Source organism: Lissotriton helveticus, chromosome 6 (assembly GCF_964261635.1).
Source record: "Lissotriton helveticus chromosome 6, aLisHel1.1, whole genome shotgun sequence".
NCBI lineage: Eukaryota > Metazoa > Chordata > Amphibia > Caudata > Salamandridae > Lissotriton > Lissotriton helveticus.
The window spans coordinates 2,107,386,360-2,107,399,280 of NC_136067.1; the positions used below are offsets into that span (position 1 = coordinate 2,107,386,360).

The window sequence follows — 12,921 nt, forward strand, 5'->3', positions numbered from 1 at the left end:
GCTCAGAGGTCACTAGAAACTTTCTTGAATGAACAAGAAGGGATTAGTTTCTGACAACTGCATAAACGTGACAACTTTGTTCCCGAAGAATAAGAAATATATCTTCAGAGTCGCAGAAACAATAAATGGCTATTTTACTCAGTCAATCGTGCATGCTTCGTTTCACCAGAGTTTGCAGAGAAATAGAGAGACAGGTGTTTTCAATAATAGAGGTTATTTATTGAGCAGTCTTCTCTCTCATGCAAGAGAAGTGAATTGCTACAATCGCAATACTTGCTATGAAGTAAAGTATGTACAGTAAAAAGAGTATTATGTAATAATACTGTAAAAGCATGATATCGTTTCTAAGCCATAAGATGCATAAACTGGATAAAATACATTCAATGAAAATGATAAAAAAGTACTCAACTGGTGCATCTAAAATACGCCTACCCCGGTATACCTAACCTGAGTCCAGTCCAAGGGAAGAAGTAAGTGAGGTGTAGCTTAAGTTTAGTATTTTTCTGCCAAGAATCTATCCAAGAATTCTCTAAGGATCTAATCAGCTCCGTACCTTGGTTTTAGAATGAAGGAGGTCTTGTATCTCTCTCTCAGGACTCGATCTCCTAGTAACCCGCAAGGGTAGCAGGGAAACACTGGAGCTGGATTTCTCTGCAGGAGAAAAGGCAGTGTCTCTCTCAGTGCGTCAGCTGGAGGATCGGCTTCCTGAGGCGCTTGCTACAGCAAGGCGCCGGGCAAGTAGTTCGTCGATCTGCTCCAAACCACCGTGTGGTTTTCAGGGCAAACGTGGGCATACTTATACCTAAAAGGTGCCGAGTTTGACGCAAGGTTGGACAAAATAACGTCACTAAGAACTCGCAGTTCTTTACAAACTCCAGGAGTTCTGGGACAAATCAATACTGAAGCAGGGGGAAGTCCTGGGCTGCTGAAGGTTAGTTTTTCCAAGAACTCGTTGTGGATTCTAAGAACTAGTGGAAGTAGCCATGCCGTTTTTGGACTGCATTGGCTATGTCTAAATATGGACATGATTCTTATGCCTATATAAGGATATGATAAGACATCTATATCTGGGCATGAATTGGGAAAATTACAATAGTGTCCTAGATTCGTCTACAACAACCCTTGGCCCTTTATATGGTTCCTCCCCAGGGTGGGCTTTCCTATGGTACAGTGGCTGTGCGGTGCTCTTCTAATAAATGCCTTGTCACATTCTGTACATTCATATGGTTACTTCATTAAGAACACTTTGTCACATTTTCCAGAACTCGCCCTGAGTCTTGCAAAGCCATCCCTTGCTTCATCACCCAACTCGCCATTTCCTCCGAACACTATACATTCATAGCAGATCTCAACTTCCACATAGAAGACCTTAGCGATGCCAGCACTGACAACCTAATAGAAAGCATGAGCAACATCAGCCTCATCCACCTCATCATCAACCCAACACACATCGTAGGGCACATGCTTGACTCCCTCTTCATCTCCAGCTAAACAATCAAGTACCACCATGTCACAGAACTCACCTGGACCGACCAACTCCATTGTCCACTTCACCATCACAGGGCACAACGCTACAGAAACCAAAACCAAACCACCCAGCACACCTCAGCGCAACTTGAAAACTGTCTCAGATGCGAACTGGAACAACACTCTCCTTGCCAACTGACCACCCAGATCCAGACCTTAAACAGGCCATCAAGAACTTCACAGACTGGATCACCGACTATGTCACCCCCGCCGAGCAAGATCAGAGAATCTGCAAAGTGTGCCAACTTGTTTACCCGGGAACTTCAGACCTCTCAATGAGACTATTGTTGGCTAGAAAGAATATGGAGTACCAGTAAGGATACAGTATACTACACCACCTTCAGAACAGCGATCAACCACTACCACCTCTTCCTTAAAGAAGCGAAAAAGAGTGCTCTCACATGTTGCATAGAGATCAGCTCAAACCACAACAATGAGCTCTTCTCCATCGTTAGGGAATTCAGCAACCCTGCGTCCACTGAGAATATCATAACTCCCTTCTGGGATCTGTGGGACATGCTTGCTGACTACTTCCATTAGAAGATTGCAGTCATCTACAGGGACTTTGAATCTCAGCTCTCCGCAAGTGACAGCCTCGACTTCCTCTCACCCACCAAGACTGGTGTCTTGTGCATTGCACAAGACACCCTCTATAATGAAGTACTCTGGGGTACCCACTGATCCATGCCCCCACCTTATCTTTAATCTCATGAGCAAGGTTATCAGCTTACAGCTAACAAAACCACTGAACAGATCCATAGCCATGGACTCCTTCCCCGAAGAGTGGTAACACGCAGAAGTGAAACCCCTCCTGAAAAAACCTTCAGCAGACCTAGAGCAGCTGAAGAACTCGCGACTGATACTCCTGCTCTCGTTCCCGGCCAAAGTCTTCGAGAGGTCGATCAAAAGGCAGGTGACCAGACACCAGGAGCACAACCTCCTTGACTCCTCCCAGTTCGGCTGCAAAGCACAGACAGCAGCCATAGATGACATCAGACCCCTCCATGAGACTGCAGCCCTCATCTTCCTTGACCTGTCAGCTGCCTTCAACATGGTCTCCCACCAGATCCTGATCGACAAGCACACCAGATCAGAATCCAAGGAAATGCCCTCAAATGGATCGCATTCTACTTCACCAGAAAAAAACTGACAATCAGACTCCCGCCCAACTTCTGAACCCAAGGACATCATCTGCAGCACCCCACAAGGATCCTCAGTTAGCCCCCCCTTCTTCTACACTTACATGACACCCCTAGACAACATTGTTAGTTTGCACGGGCTGAAGGTCATCTTCTACACCGACTAGACCCACCTCACTACCTCCAGAGACAACTTACATAGGTGACCGGCCAACATCACCGACTGGATGAAGCACAACTGCCTAAAACTGAACACGGACAAGACAGAAGTCCTCAACTTCAGTAACCACGTATCTCCTTGAAGCAACGCATCGGGGTAAGTAAAATCTGGCTTCTTCCCCTCCCCTACCGACCATGCCCGGTGACTCCAGCATTGTCCTGGACAACAAGCTCTCTTTGAAGAAGCAAATCAACATGATCTTTAGATGGCTCTCCACCAGACACCTGCAGTCCGCCTCCCTCTTCCTAGCTTAAACTCCGAGAGTCTAAAGCACCTGGCACGGAGGCCGCGGTTACTCCCACCTGGCAGCAAAGACCTGGAATGAACTCCCCCCTGCACCTGAGATCTGCCTCATCACTGAATCTGGAAAGGACTCAAGACCTGGCCGTTCAACCGATAGGCCCTTCCGGACAAAAATTCCTTATGCAGCACCTTGAAAACCTCACTGATGATTTGCTGCGCTTAATACCCATTTATTGATGGAGTCTGTACATTCATATAGATTTTTCTCAGTGGGGATTTTCTGATGCGGTTTTAATTCTCCCTTGCCAATACATACCTTGCTAAATTCAGTGCGGTCTTCACGGTTGACTTTTGATGTCGAGTTAGCTCTCCATTTATGAATGCGTGGTCACATTCAATACATTTATAGAGTTTCTCTCCTGTGTGAACATTCTGATATATTAAATCAAATCAAATCAAGCTTTATTCGGGTGTAAGAAGAACAGCCATAAAATAACAATAAAATTCATTTACAAAAACATTTTTCCATAAAATTGTTTTTCATTAAGAAGTCAGCTAGTAAAAGCAAGGGTAGACACACTACAAGTTAACATTTCGTGCTGTGCATCAAATAATTTCATTTACGTATAAAGTACAGTTTCACCCGAAAACAAGCTATTCGATGGATGATTAGGATAAGAAATTTTTGCGTGTTTGAGAAAAAGCTAAAAACAAGTAAAAAAAATTCCAGAAATTGATTCCATATGAAGGGGTTACAGTACTAACAGTCGTGAACAGTGGCTAGTTGGGGATGGGGTACAATCCTAGGTCCTCCCAGGTTCTGCCTGTGTTTGGTAACTAGCTTTAAGAAGGTCGCAACCCTTCGAGCAAAGGGTTCGGCGTCTAGGAATTGGAGAGCAAGATAAGCCGGGCTGCACCTGCGGAGGCCCATAATCTTGAGTATTGGCAGAAGCCAATGGCGCCTCAGCTCTTGAATAGAATTTACAGAAAAGTGTGATGTGGATTGTCGATTGGGGGGAGCGGTCATCACAAGGACAAGCTTGAAGAGGTTTTTTCCAGGTGTTAATTTGAGGAGAGGTAACCAGGTGGTGAAAGCTGTCTAGTCTGAACCTGGTTAATAGGAATCTCTCGTAGCCCGTGGAGTTGTATGTTAAATAGGGCTGATATATTACATTTTGTTTGTAATCGATCCCTTGTCACATTCTATTCATTAATAAGGGTTCTCCCTAGTGTGTATTTGTTTATGCTGCATTAGCTTATTCTTCCTGTGGGAGACTTTATTAAACTCTGTACATACATTGGATTTCTTGCCATGTAGATGTTCAGATTTTGCTTCAGTTTTCCATTTATTATGAATGCTTTGTGGTATTCAGGACATACATATATTTTCTCCCATGTGTGAACTTCCTGATCTTGTATTACATTTTGCTTTGTAATTAATCTCTTGTCACATTCTGTAAATTCATGTGGTTTCTCCCCAGTGTGGACACTGATATTACTTTAACTCTCCCTTTATAATAAATACCTTGTCACATGCAGTGCAGTTGAATGGTCACCCTCCATTTGGAATAAATGTTTTGTCACATTTTGTTCAATTATGTGGTTTCTTTCAAGTGTGAATATTCTGATAGATTTTTAAACTTTGCTTTGTAATAACTGCTAAGTCACATTTAATACAGCCATATCGTTTCTCACCAGTGTGGAATTTCTGATGTAGTATTTATCTTTGCCTAGTAATAAATGTATTTTTGCATTATGTACATTTATAGGGTTTCTCTCCTACGTGGACTATCTGATGCTGCATAAGATGCGACTTTCTAATAAATGCCTTCTCACATTAAGTGCAGTTAAATAGTCTATTTCTGGTGTGGATTTTCTAATGTTGCTTCAGCTCTCCATTGGTTATAAATGCTTTGTCACATTCAGTGCATTCATATAGTTTCTCCTCCGTGGAGATTTTCTGATGTAGCGTTAGCCCTCTCTTTGTTATAAATGCTTTGTCACCTTCTGTACATTGATGTGGTTTCTCCCCAAAGTGGACTTTCTGATGTTCCATTAGATGTGACTTTCTAATGAATGCCTGGTCACATTCTGTACATTGGTCAGGTTTCTCCCCAGTGTGGATTTTCTGATGTCGCTTTAGGTTTGCATTTGCTATAAATTCTTTGTCACATTCTGTACATTTATATGGTTTCTCCCCAGTGTGGATTTTCTGATGTAGCTTTAGGTTTCCATTTGCTATAAATACTTTGTCACATTCTGTACATTTATATGGTTTCTCCCCAGTGTGGATTTTCTGATGTACCTTTAGGTTTCCCTTTGCTATAAATACTTTGTCACATTCTGTACATTTATATGGTCTCTCCCCAGTGTGGATTTTCTGATGTAGCTTTAGCGCTCCAAGTGTTATAAATGCCTTATCACATTCTGTACATTCATATGGTTTCTCCCCAGTGTGGATTTTCTGATGTCGCTTTAGCTTTACATTTTCTATAAATGCTTTGTCACATTCTGTACATTTATATGCTTTCTCCCCAGTGTGGATTTTCTGATGTCGCTTTAGCTTTACATTTTCTACAAATGCTTTGTCACAGTCTGTACATTTATATGGTTTTTCCCCAGTGTGGATTTTCTGATGTAGCTTTAGATCTCCATTTCTTGTAAATGCTTTGTCACATTCTGTACATTTATATGGTTTGTCGCCAGTGTGGATTTTCTGGTGTTGCTTTAGGTTTCCATTTGATATAAATACTTTGTCACATTCTGTACATTTATATGGGTTCTCCCCAGTGTGGATTTTCTGGTGTTGCTTTAGCGTTCGATTTGCTATAAATACTTTGTCACAGTCTGTACATTTATATGGTTGTTCCCCAGTGTGGATTTTCTGATGTAGTTTTAGAAATACATTTTGTGTAAATGCTTTGTCACATTCTGTACATTTATATGGTTTCTCCCCAGTGTGGATTCTGTGATGTAGCTTTAGATCTCCATTTCTTGTAAATGCTTTGTCACATTCTGTACATTTATATGGTTTCTCGCCAGTGTGGATTTTCTGGTGTTGCTTTAGCATTCCATTTGATATAAATACTTTGTCACATTCTGCACATTTATATGGTTTCTCCCCAGTGTGGATTTTCTGGTGTTGGTTTAGCTCTCCAAGTGTTATAAATGCCTTATCACATTCTGTACATTTATATGGTTTCTCCCCAGTGTGGATTTTGTGATGTCGTTTTAGCTCTCCAAGTGTTATAAATGCCTTATCACATTCTATACATTTATATGGTTTCTCCCCAGTGTGGATTTTCTGATGGTCCATTAGATGTGACTTTCTAATGAATGCTTTGTCACATTCTGTACATTTATATGGTTTCTCCCCAGTGTGGGTTTTCTGGTGTTGGTTTAGCTCTCCAAGTGTTATAAATGCCTTATCACATTCTATACATTTATATGGTTTCTCCCCAGTGTGGATTTTGTGATGTCGTTTTAGTTGATCACTTACTACAAATGCTTTGCCACATTCTATACATTTATACAGTCCCTCCCCGGTATGCATTTGTGGATGCTGCTTTAGGTTTTTATTCTTTATGAACACTTTATTACAGTCAATACATTCATATGGTTTCTATCCGGTGTGGATTTTGTAATGCTGCCTTAGATTCTTCTTCCTATGGAACACTTTATTACATTCTGTACATATACATGGTTTCTGGTGGACACTCTGATGCTACATTAGGTCTTTCATTGCAAAGAAAATGTTTCCACAATCAGTCAATCAATATGGTTCTTCTCCAGTATGATTTTCTGATGTTGCACTTGCTCTTTCTCTCCCTAATAAATGTGTTGTCACTTTCTAGATATTCATACGGTTTCTCTTCTGTGTGTTCTTTCTGATCCAGGATAGCTCTTCAGTCGTAATGAGAACCGTATCAGACTTGCTTCAGTATGTCAGTGTGTTATTTCGTCAATGTAAACCAGGTGATCCCTAAGAGTCAAGTACAGACCACATTGGGCAGTTTGGGTTTTCTGCTGTAGAAACAGACTTTGGCGAGGCATTAGCCTTCAAGGGAAGAATTTTCGAGGTGCACTGTTTTTACATCACTTCCTACACAAGTGATGTTTAATGGAGAAGTGTGGCTCAATGGTTAGAGCGGCAGACCCTGATGCAGAGGTCTGGCCCGGGACCGGGGTTCAATTCCTGCTTTGGCGGCCCTTGGACTCAATTTCCCGGGACCTGATAATTCTCGCCTCGGTGCCTCTTCTAATCATAGGTCCCACTCTGCAACTCTGGGCAATAGCTTGCTTAATCTCCACAACGGCCCCAACAGCGCTAGGATGCCTGGCTTCACCTTGGGGGTGCCCAGGAGTGGACAATCCACATGAAAACCAGGAAGGGTTCCACAGCGGTATGAATACAGCGCTACGAGACCCCTGGGTAGCAGTGCGCTCTACAAGTACAAACAAACACATTTAATGCCTTCACCTTTTTTGTTCGTTACTGCATTTATTTCACCTGTTGGAAGAAAAAAAAACACTGGATAAGCTTAAATGGCAGGTCTATCACGAAAATCTACTGGCATTTAATGAGACATTTAATTGACCACAGAGACAAGTGCACTGAAGAAATTCTAGATTACACTTTCAATGTAAAGATGCCATAGGCAGAGCAAGGGAATACGATCCTTCCTTGACGCCCTCCTATCGCAGAGTGTAGACTCAAGGAGAAAACAAGACTCCAGTTGAGTCTTTTGTCAGCGGTTCTGTGTAGATCCATAAGTGGATTTGATGGGGCCAGAGACTCCGCATTTACATCCAAATGTGCCTTTGATGTGAGGGAAACTTCAAAGAGTGGTTCTGAAGTGCACCAGTATCTCTTCCAATCCCAGCACTCACTCCAGACTACCAAAGGGAGTTATCATTCCTTTGTATGGGGTCCATCTACTACCCTGTGAAAGGTAAGAGTGGGCCCCTTCCTCCCATCTGCCCAGAAAAATCCATTGGGATGCAGATGGATGCAGATAAGCTCAAAATCACACCCAACCCTTGCAGTGTCTGTAGCTCTCTAGAAGGAATACACAAAGGGGTCGGTCACCTAGGCCTGACGTGTATTAGAGACAGGGTGTAAGGCACATAAAGAAGTACAAGCAGAGAAAAGTCCCCTTTCTAAAAGTTGGTACATGAAAAAGGGGGGGGTCCCCGCAAGGAGGAAGAATACAATACGAAATTTGAAGTCAAGACAATAACATGTAATCATGAAACTATAGCACAGTATTGCAATTTATTAACAACACTGAACATATCACATAATGACAACTACTTAATATAAACCAAGCAATTAGGGAAGGCCCCAAGAGGGGGAAGGGAGGAGAGAAAAAGGGGTGGGGGTGCTCATAGGAGTGAAATAAGCAAAGATTTTAGCACATTAAATCAGATAAATCAAAATATTAACATACACAATTTGTACATTTCAAATACAACAACCAAAATTCAAGGACAAGATTGGTGTACTATTAAATGAAGACATTCTACGGTATGAACCACATCAATGGAATAGTCAGGGACATAAGCCGGATGTCTGGGTTTAAAACCAAGCCGTCGACGTTTCGACCCCTGTATGGTAGGTCAAATTAGGTCCTTCATCAGGACAAAACGGGAGGGAGGGTGATGGGGCGCCAATATCTAGAATTTAAAGAGTGAAGGGGGAGGAGTTAGACAAACACTCAAAAGTACAATTAATGTATACTAAAGACGTCGTGACAGCGGCGTCAAAGTGTTTAATTAACACAATTTCCATGGGCAACAGGCCGCAGGGGGCTCTGCTGTGGGAACTCGGGTACACCACTCAGTCGTAGGGGAATATCCGCCGCGAAACCCAAATCGCGAGCTTAAACCAAAAATTAAAAAACAGAGGAAAAGGATCATTAGTTACCGTAGAGATAGAAGAACCTGATCATAGGGGCTACCTCTAGTATCAAAAAAAGGGGTGAACCATGCCGAGGGAGACTAATGATCCTTTTCCTCTGTTTTTAATTTTTGGTTTAAGCTCGCGATTTGGGTTTCGCGGCAGATATTCCCCTACAACTGAGTGGTGTACCCGAGTTCACACAGCAGAGCCCCCTGCGGCCTGTTGCCCATGGTAATTGTGTTAATTAAACACTTTGACGCCGCTGTCACGACGTCTTTAGTATACATTAATTGTACTTTTGAGTGTTTGTCTAACTCCTCCCCCTTTACTCTTTAAATTCTAGATATTGGCGCCCCATCACCCTCCCTCCCGTTTTGTCCTGATGAAGACCCCGTCTAAGGACCTAACTTGACCTACCATACAGGGGTCGAAACGTCGACGGCTTGGTTTTAAACCCAGACATCCGGCTTATGTCCCTGACTATTCCATTGATGTGGTTCATACCGTAGAATGTCTTCATTTAATAGTACACCAATCTTGTCCTTGAATTTTGGTTGTTGTATTTGAAATGTACAAATTGTGTATGTTAATAATTTGATTTATCTGATTTAATGTGCTAAAATCTTTGCTTATTTCACTCCTATGAGCACCCCCACCCCTTTTTCTCTCCTCCCTTCCCCCTCTTGGGGCCTTCCCTAATTGCTTGGTTTATATTAAGTAGTTGTCATTATGTGATATGTTCAGTGTTGTTAATAAATTGCAATACTGTGCTATAGTTTCATGATTACATGTTATTGTCTTGACTTCAAATTTCGTATTGTATTCTTCCTCCTTGCGGGGACCCCCCCTTTTTCATGTACCACATAGCGCCCAGGTCCCCGTGACTGCTTGGGTAAAAAAAAACCCTTTGTGTAGTGCACTTTCTAAAAGTAGCTTTTCTAAAATAGTAATGTTAAATCAGACTTTACCAGTGAAGAGGATTTATCATTACCATTGCAAAGATATAAAACATGAAACCGCTACTCCTTTCCAATCAGGAATTACAGATTAAAGGTATTCTAAGGAATTCCCAGTTCTAGCCAATGAGGGGAGTGGGCCTTACAGCAGTGAAAAAGTAATTTAGCTGCTTGTCACTACCAGGACATGAAAAAACATAGAAGTATATGTTCTGCCTTTTACTCACATAGCGTCTCGCACTTTGGGTTACCAAGGGCCTTCCTTAGGGGTGACTTATATGTAACAAAAGGGGAGTTTTAGGCTTGGCAAGTAGCTTTAAATGCCAAGTCGAAGTGGCAGTAAACTTCACACACAGGCACTGCAGTGCCAGGCCTGAGACATGGTTTCAGGCTGCATATGTGGGTGGCACTGTCAGTGCTGCAGCCCACTAGTAGCAAATAATTAGCAGGCTCTGGGCACATGTAGTGCACTTTACTAGGGGCTTATAAGCAAATTAAATATGCCAAGTGAGTGTGAGCTCATGTTACCATGTTTAGGGGAGAGATCAACACTGTATCACTGATTGGCAGTGGTAGCGGGTGCAGAGTCCTAAAGTCAGCAAAAACTAGCACAGAAAATGGAGGGAGGCAGGTAAATAATTAGGGAAAGACCACCCTATGGCTGTCAGGTCCAACAGAGCCTTTTCCAGTGACTGGACCACACAACAAAGAGCATCACATTAACGGCAGAAAATGTCATTAATTGTTGCAAGGGAGTCCTGTATACTATCAGAGAGCCCGTGATGGGACCCGGACAATAATCTGAGCATCTTTCACATAGTGTAACTCCACAGATGAGGCTCTGACCAGATCTACACAAGGAACAGGAGGTTTACAACCATAATAAACACACATTGGCAAAGTCAAGAAGTCTCACCTTTTAGACATATAGGCTTTGCCAATGCTGCACAACACCAAGAAAGAACAAGCATTTGCAAAGCAATAGGTCTCGCATTTTTTAGAGTTGGAGCTATTAGTGTAAATATAAATATTTTTTACTTATGCGTTTAGTAGTGGATGGATGTGATGGCAATTGTGTGTTTTACAATCAATTTATAATCAAGCGTAGGGTTTGTGTTGTGTTTCTGGTGTATGGGGCTTACTGGGGTACAGTTTAAAGCAATCCTGGATTTGTTTTAGCAAATGAATACTATGCAGTTATTAAAGACACAACGAGAATGCTTTATCACATAAAGGAAAATGCCGGGTATGGAAATATTGAACCCAAGAGAATAAGAGTCACCTGATTATTTTATTTGTGGGTATTTAATAACGTTAAGCAGTATGATGGTGCTAATTTGACCTGTTTTTAACACCCTGTTGGGTGGCTGCTATGAATCTGGTGTGATTATCCCTAGGGCCCCTCAACAAGCAGAATAAAGAGAAAATTCCAGGTTGTAACTAGTAGGTGTGTGCACAGACTAATCAAACCTAGCCGGAGGTTGTAATGATAGGATGAGCAAGGAGACAGACTGGGGACGCACAGGATGCATAGGCATGGGGAGCAGAGACACGATGAGAAGGGACAAGATGAGCAGGGCTACAGTGAGACAATGTGAGCTGAAGCAGACACAGGAATTACAGGTTATGAAGGCAGCGATACATAAACCAAAGGGGGTGCATTTGGGGGACACACACAATTAAGCACAGGGTATCAACCAGGCATAAGGTAAGAAGAGGAGGATGAACACCCGTCAAGGCACAGAGACTGGGGGTGCAAGCAATGGACACACAGTGGGAGTGAAGATGACTGAAGAGAGCTAGCATATTGCAGGGAGGCAGGGATACAGTGAGCACATACAGCTGCGGAAAAACCGAAGTGATGCATCTCTGCGTAAACCCATTAGGAGGTAGCAAAGAAGAGTCCTGAATTTTTACTCTCATCGTCCTAAATTTACACCTATGATAATTGGTCACCCTAGGTGGTAGGGGTGCATAGAGCGCCTGGTGGGCCTAGGAGAGGGGGCAAAGGCTAGTGCCTGAGAGGAGGTAAATGTGTAAATGTAAATGTAAATGTAGTTGAGCTTATATAGCGCACAGCTACCCGCAGTGGGTTTCCCGGCGCTTGCTTAGAGAACCCTTCCTGGTATTCCCCTGTGAGATAGCAGGGTATCCACAAGGTGAAAGTCAGGCATCCCGCCGCGAGGGGCCGTTGTGGAGACTAAGCAAGCTATTGCCCAGAGTCGCAGAGTGTGAACCCGTGAGTCAAGGAGGTAGCGGGCGAGAATTATCGAGTCTGTGGAATTTTTAGCCCAAGACCCGCCGAGGCGGGGAATTGAACCCTGGTCCAGGACCGATCTCAGCTTCCGGGTCTGCTGCCTCTAACCCCTGAGCCACACTTCTCCACTAAATGGTAGGCAAGCAGAGTGCTTTAGGTGAAGGAGACAAAGAAAGTGCTCCGGGGAGAAGGGGCAGTGGGGATTGCTTCAAAGGAAGGAGATTGTAAAAGAAAAACCCAGTGCTGGTGAATCGCATTCTCAATGACATGGAGTCATCATGTAAACCTACCTAGTCAGTAAAGACTTTGAGGGTGGAGCCATGTCAGGTTTTCACAATATCCACCTGAATCCTATTTACATGCGTTAATGAAAATGTGAACCAGAATGGGTGTGTAGTCTGGCCCTCGTCAACCTGCGTTGGGTGACCCTAATTTATAAACAATTAGAAAGCATTATCACGATGCTTCCACAAGAAGAGCAGTCATCTTTTTGATGCTAATAATCATACCCAAAATTAAACTCACTTTTATAAAAAAAAAAAACAATGCTCTAGCTAGGAAGGCATGTGTTATTGATATGTGATGGTGCAGAGTTTCGAAAGGAACCCTGGTCAAGAAAGCCCCCCCAGCGTAACAGTTAACAGCACTAACTGTGTGAATTTGAGTGAAATTTGTGG

At 42.8% G+C, this 12,921-nt stretch overlaps 1 protein-coding gene across 1 annotated transcript; it reads right to left on the reverse strand.

Annotated features, from left to right (window-relative positions):
• Window positions 1-4,884: 4,884 nt before the first annotated feature.
• On the reverse strand, window positions 4,885-7,296 carry LOC144764065 (uncharacterized). Its single transcript, XM_078650219.1, has one exon. The coding sequence runs from the start codon at window positions 6,680-6,682 to the stop codon at window positions 5,006-5,008; it is 1,677 nt and encodes a 558-aa protein (XP_078506345.1). The 5' UTR covers window positions 6,683-7,296; the 3' UTR covers window positions 4,885-5,005.
• Between the last annotated feature and the right edge of the window lie 5,625 nt (window positions 7,297-12,921).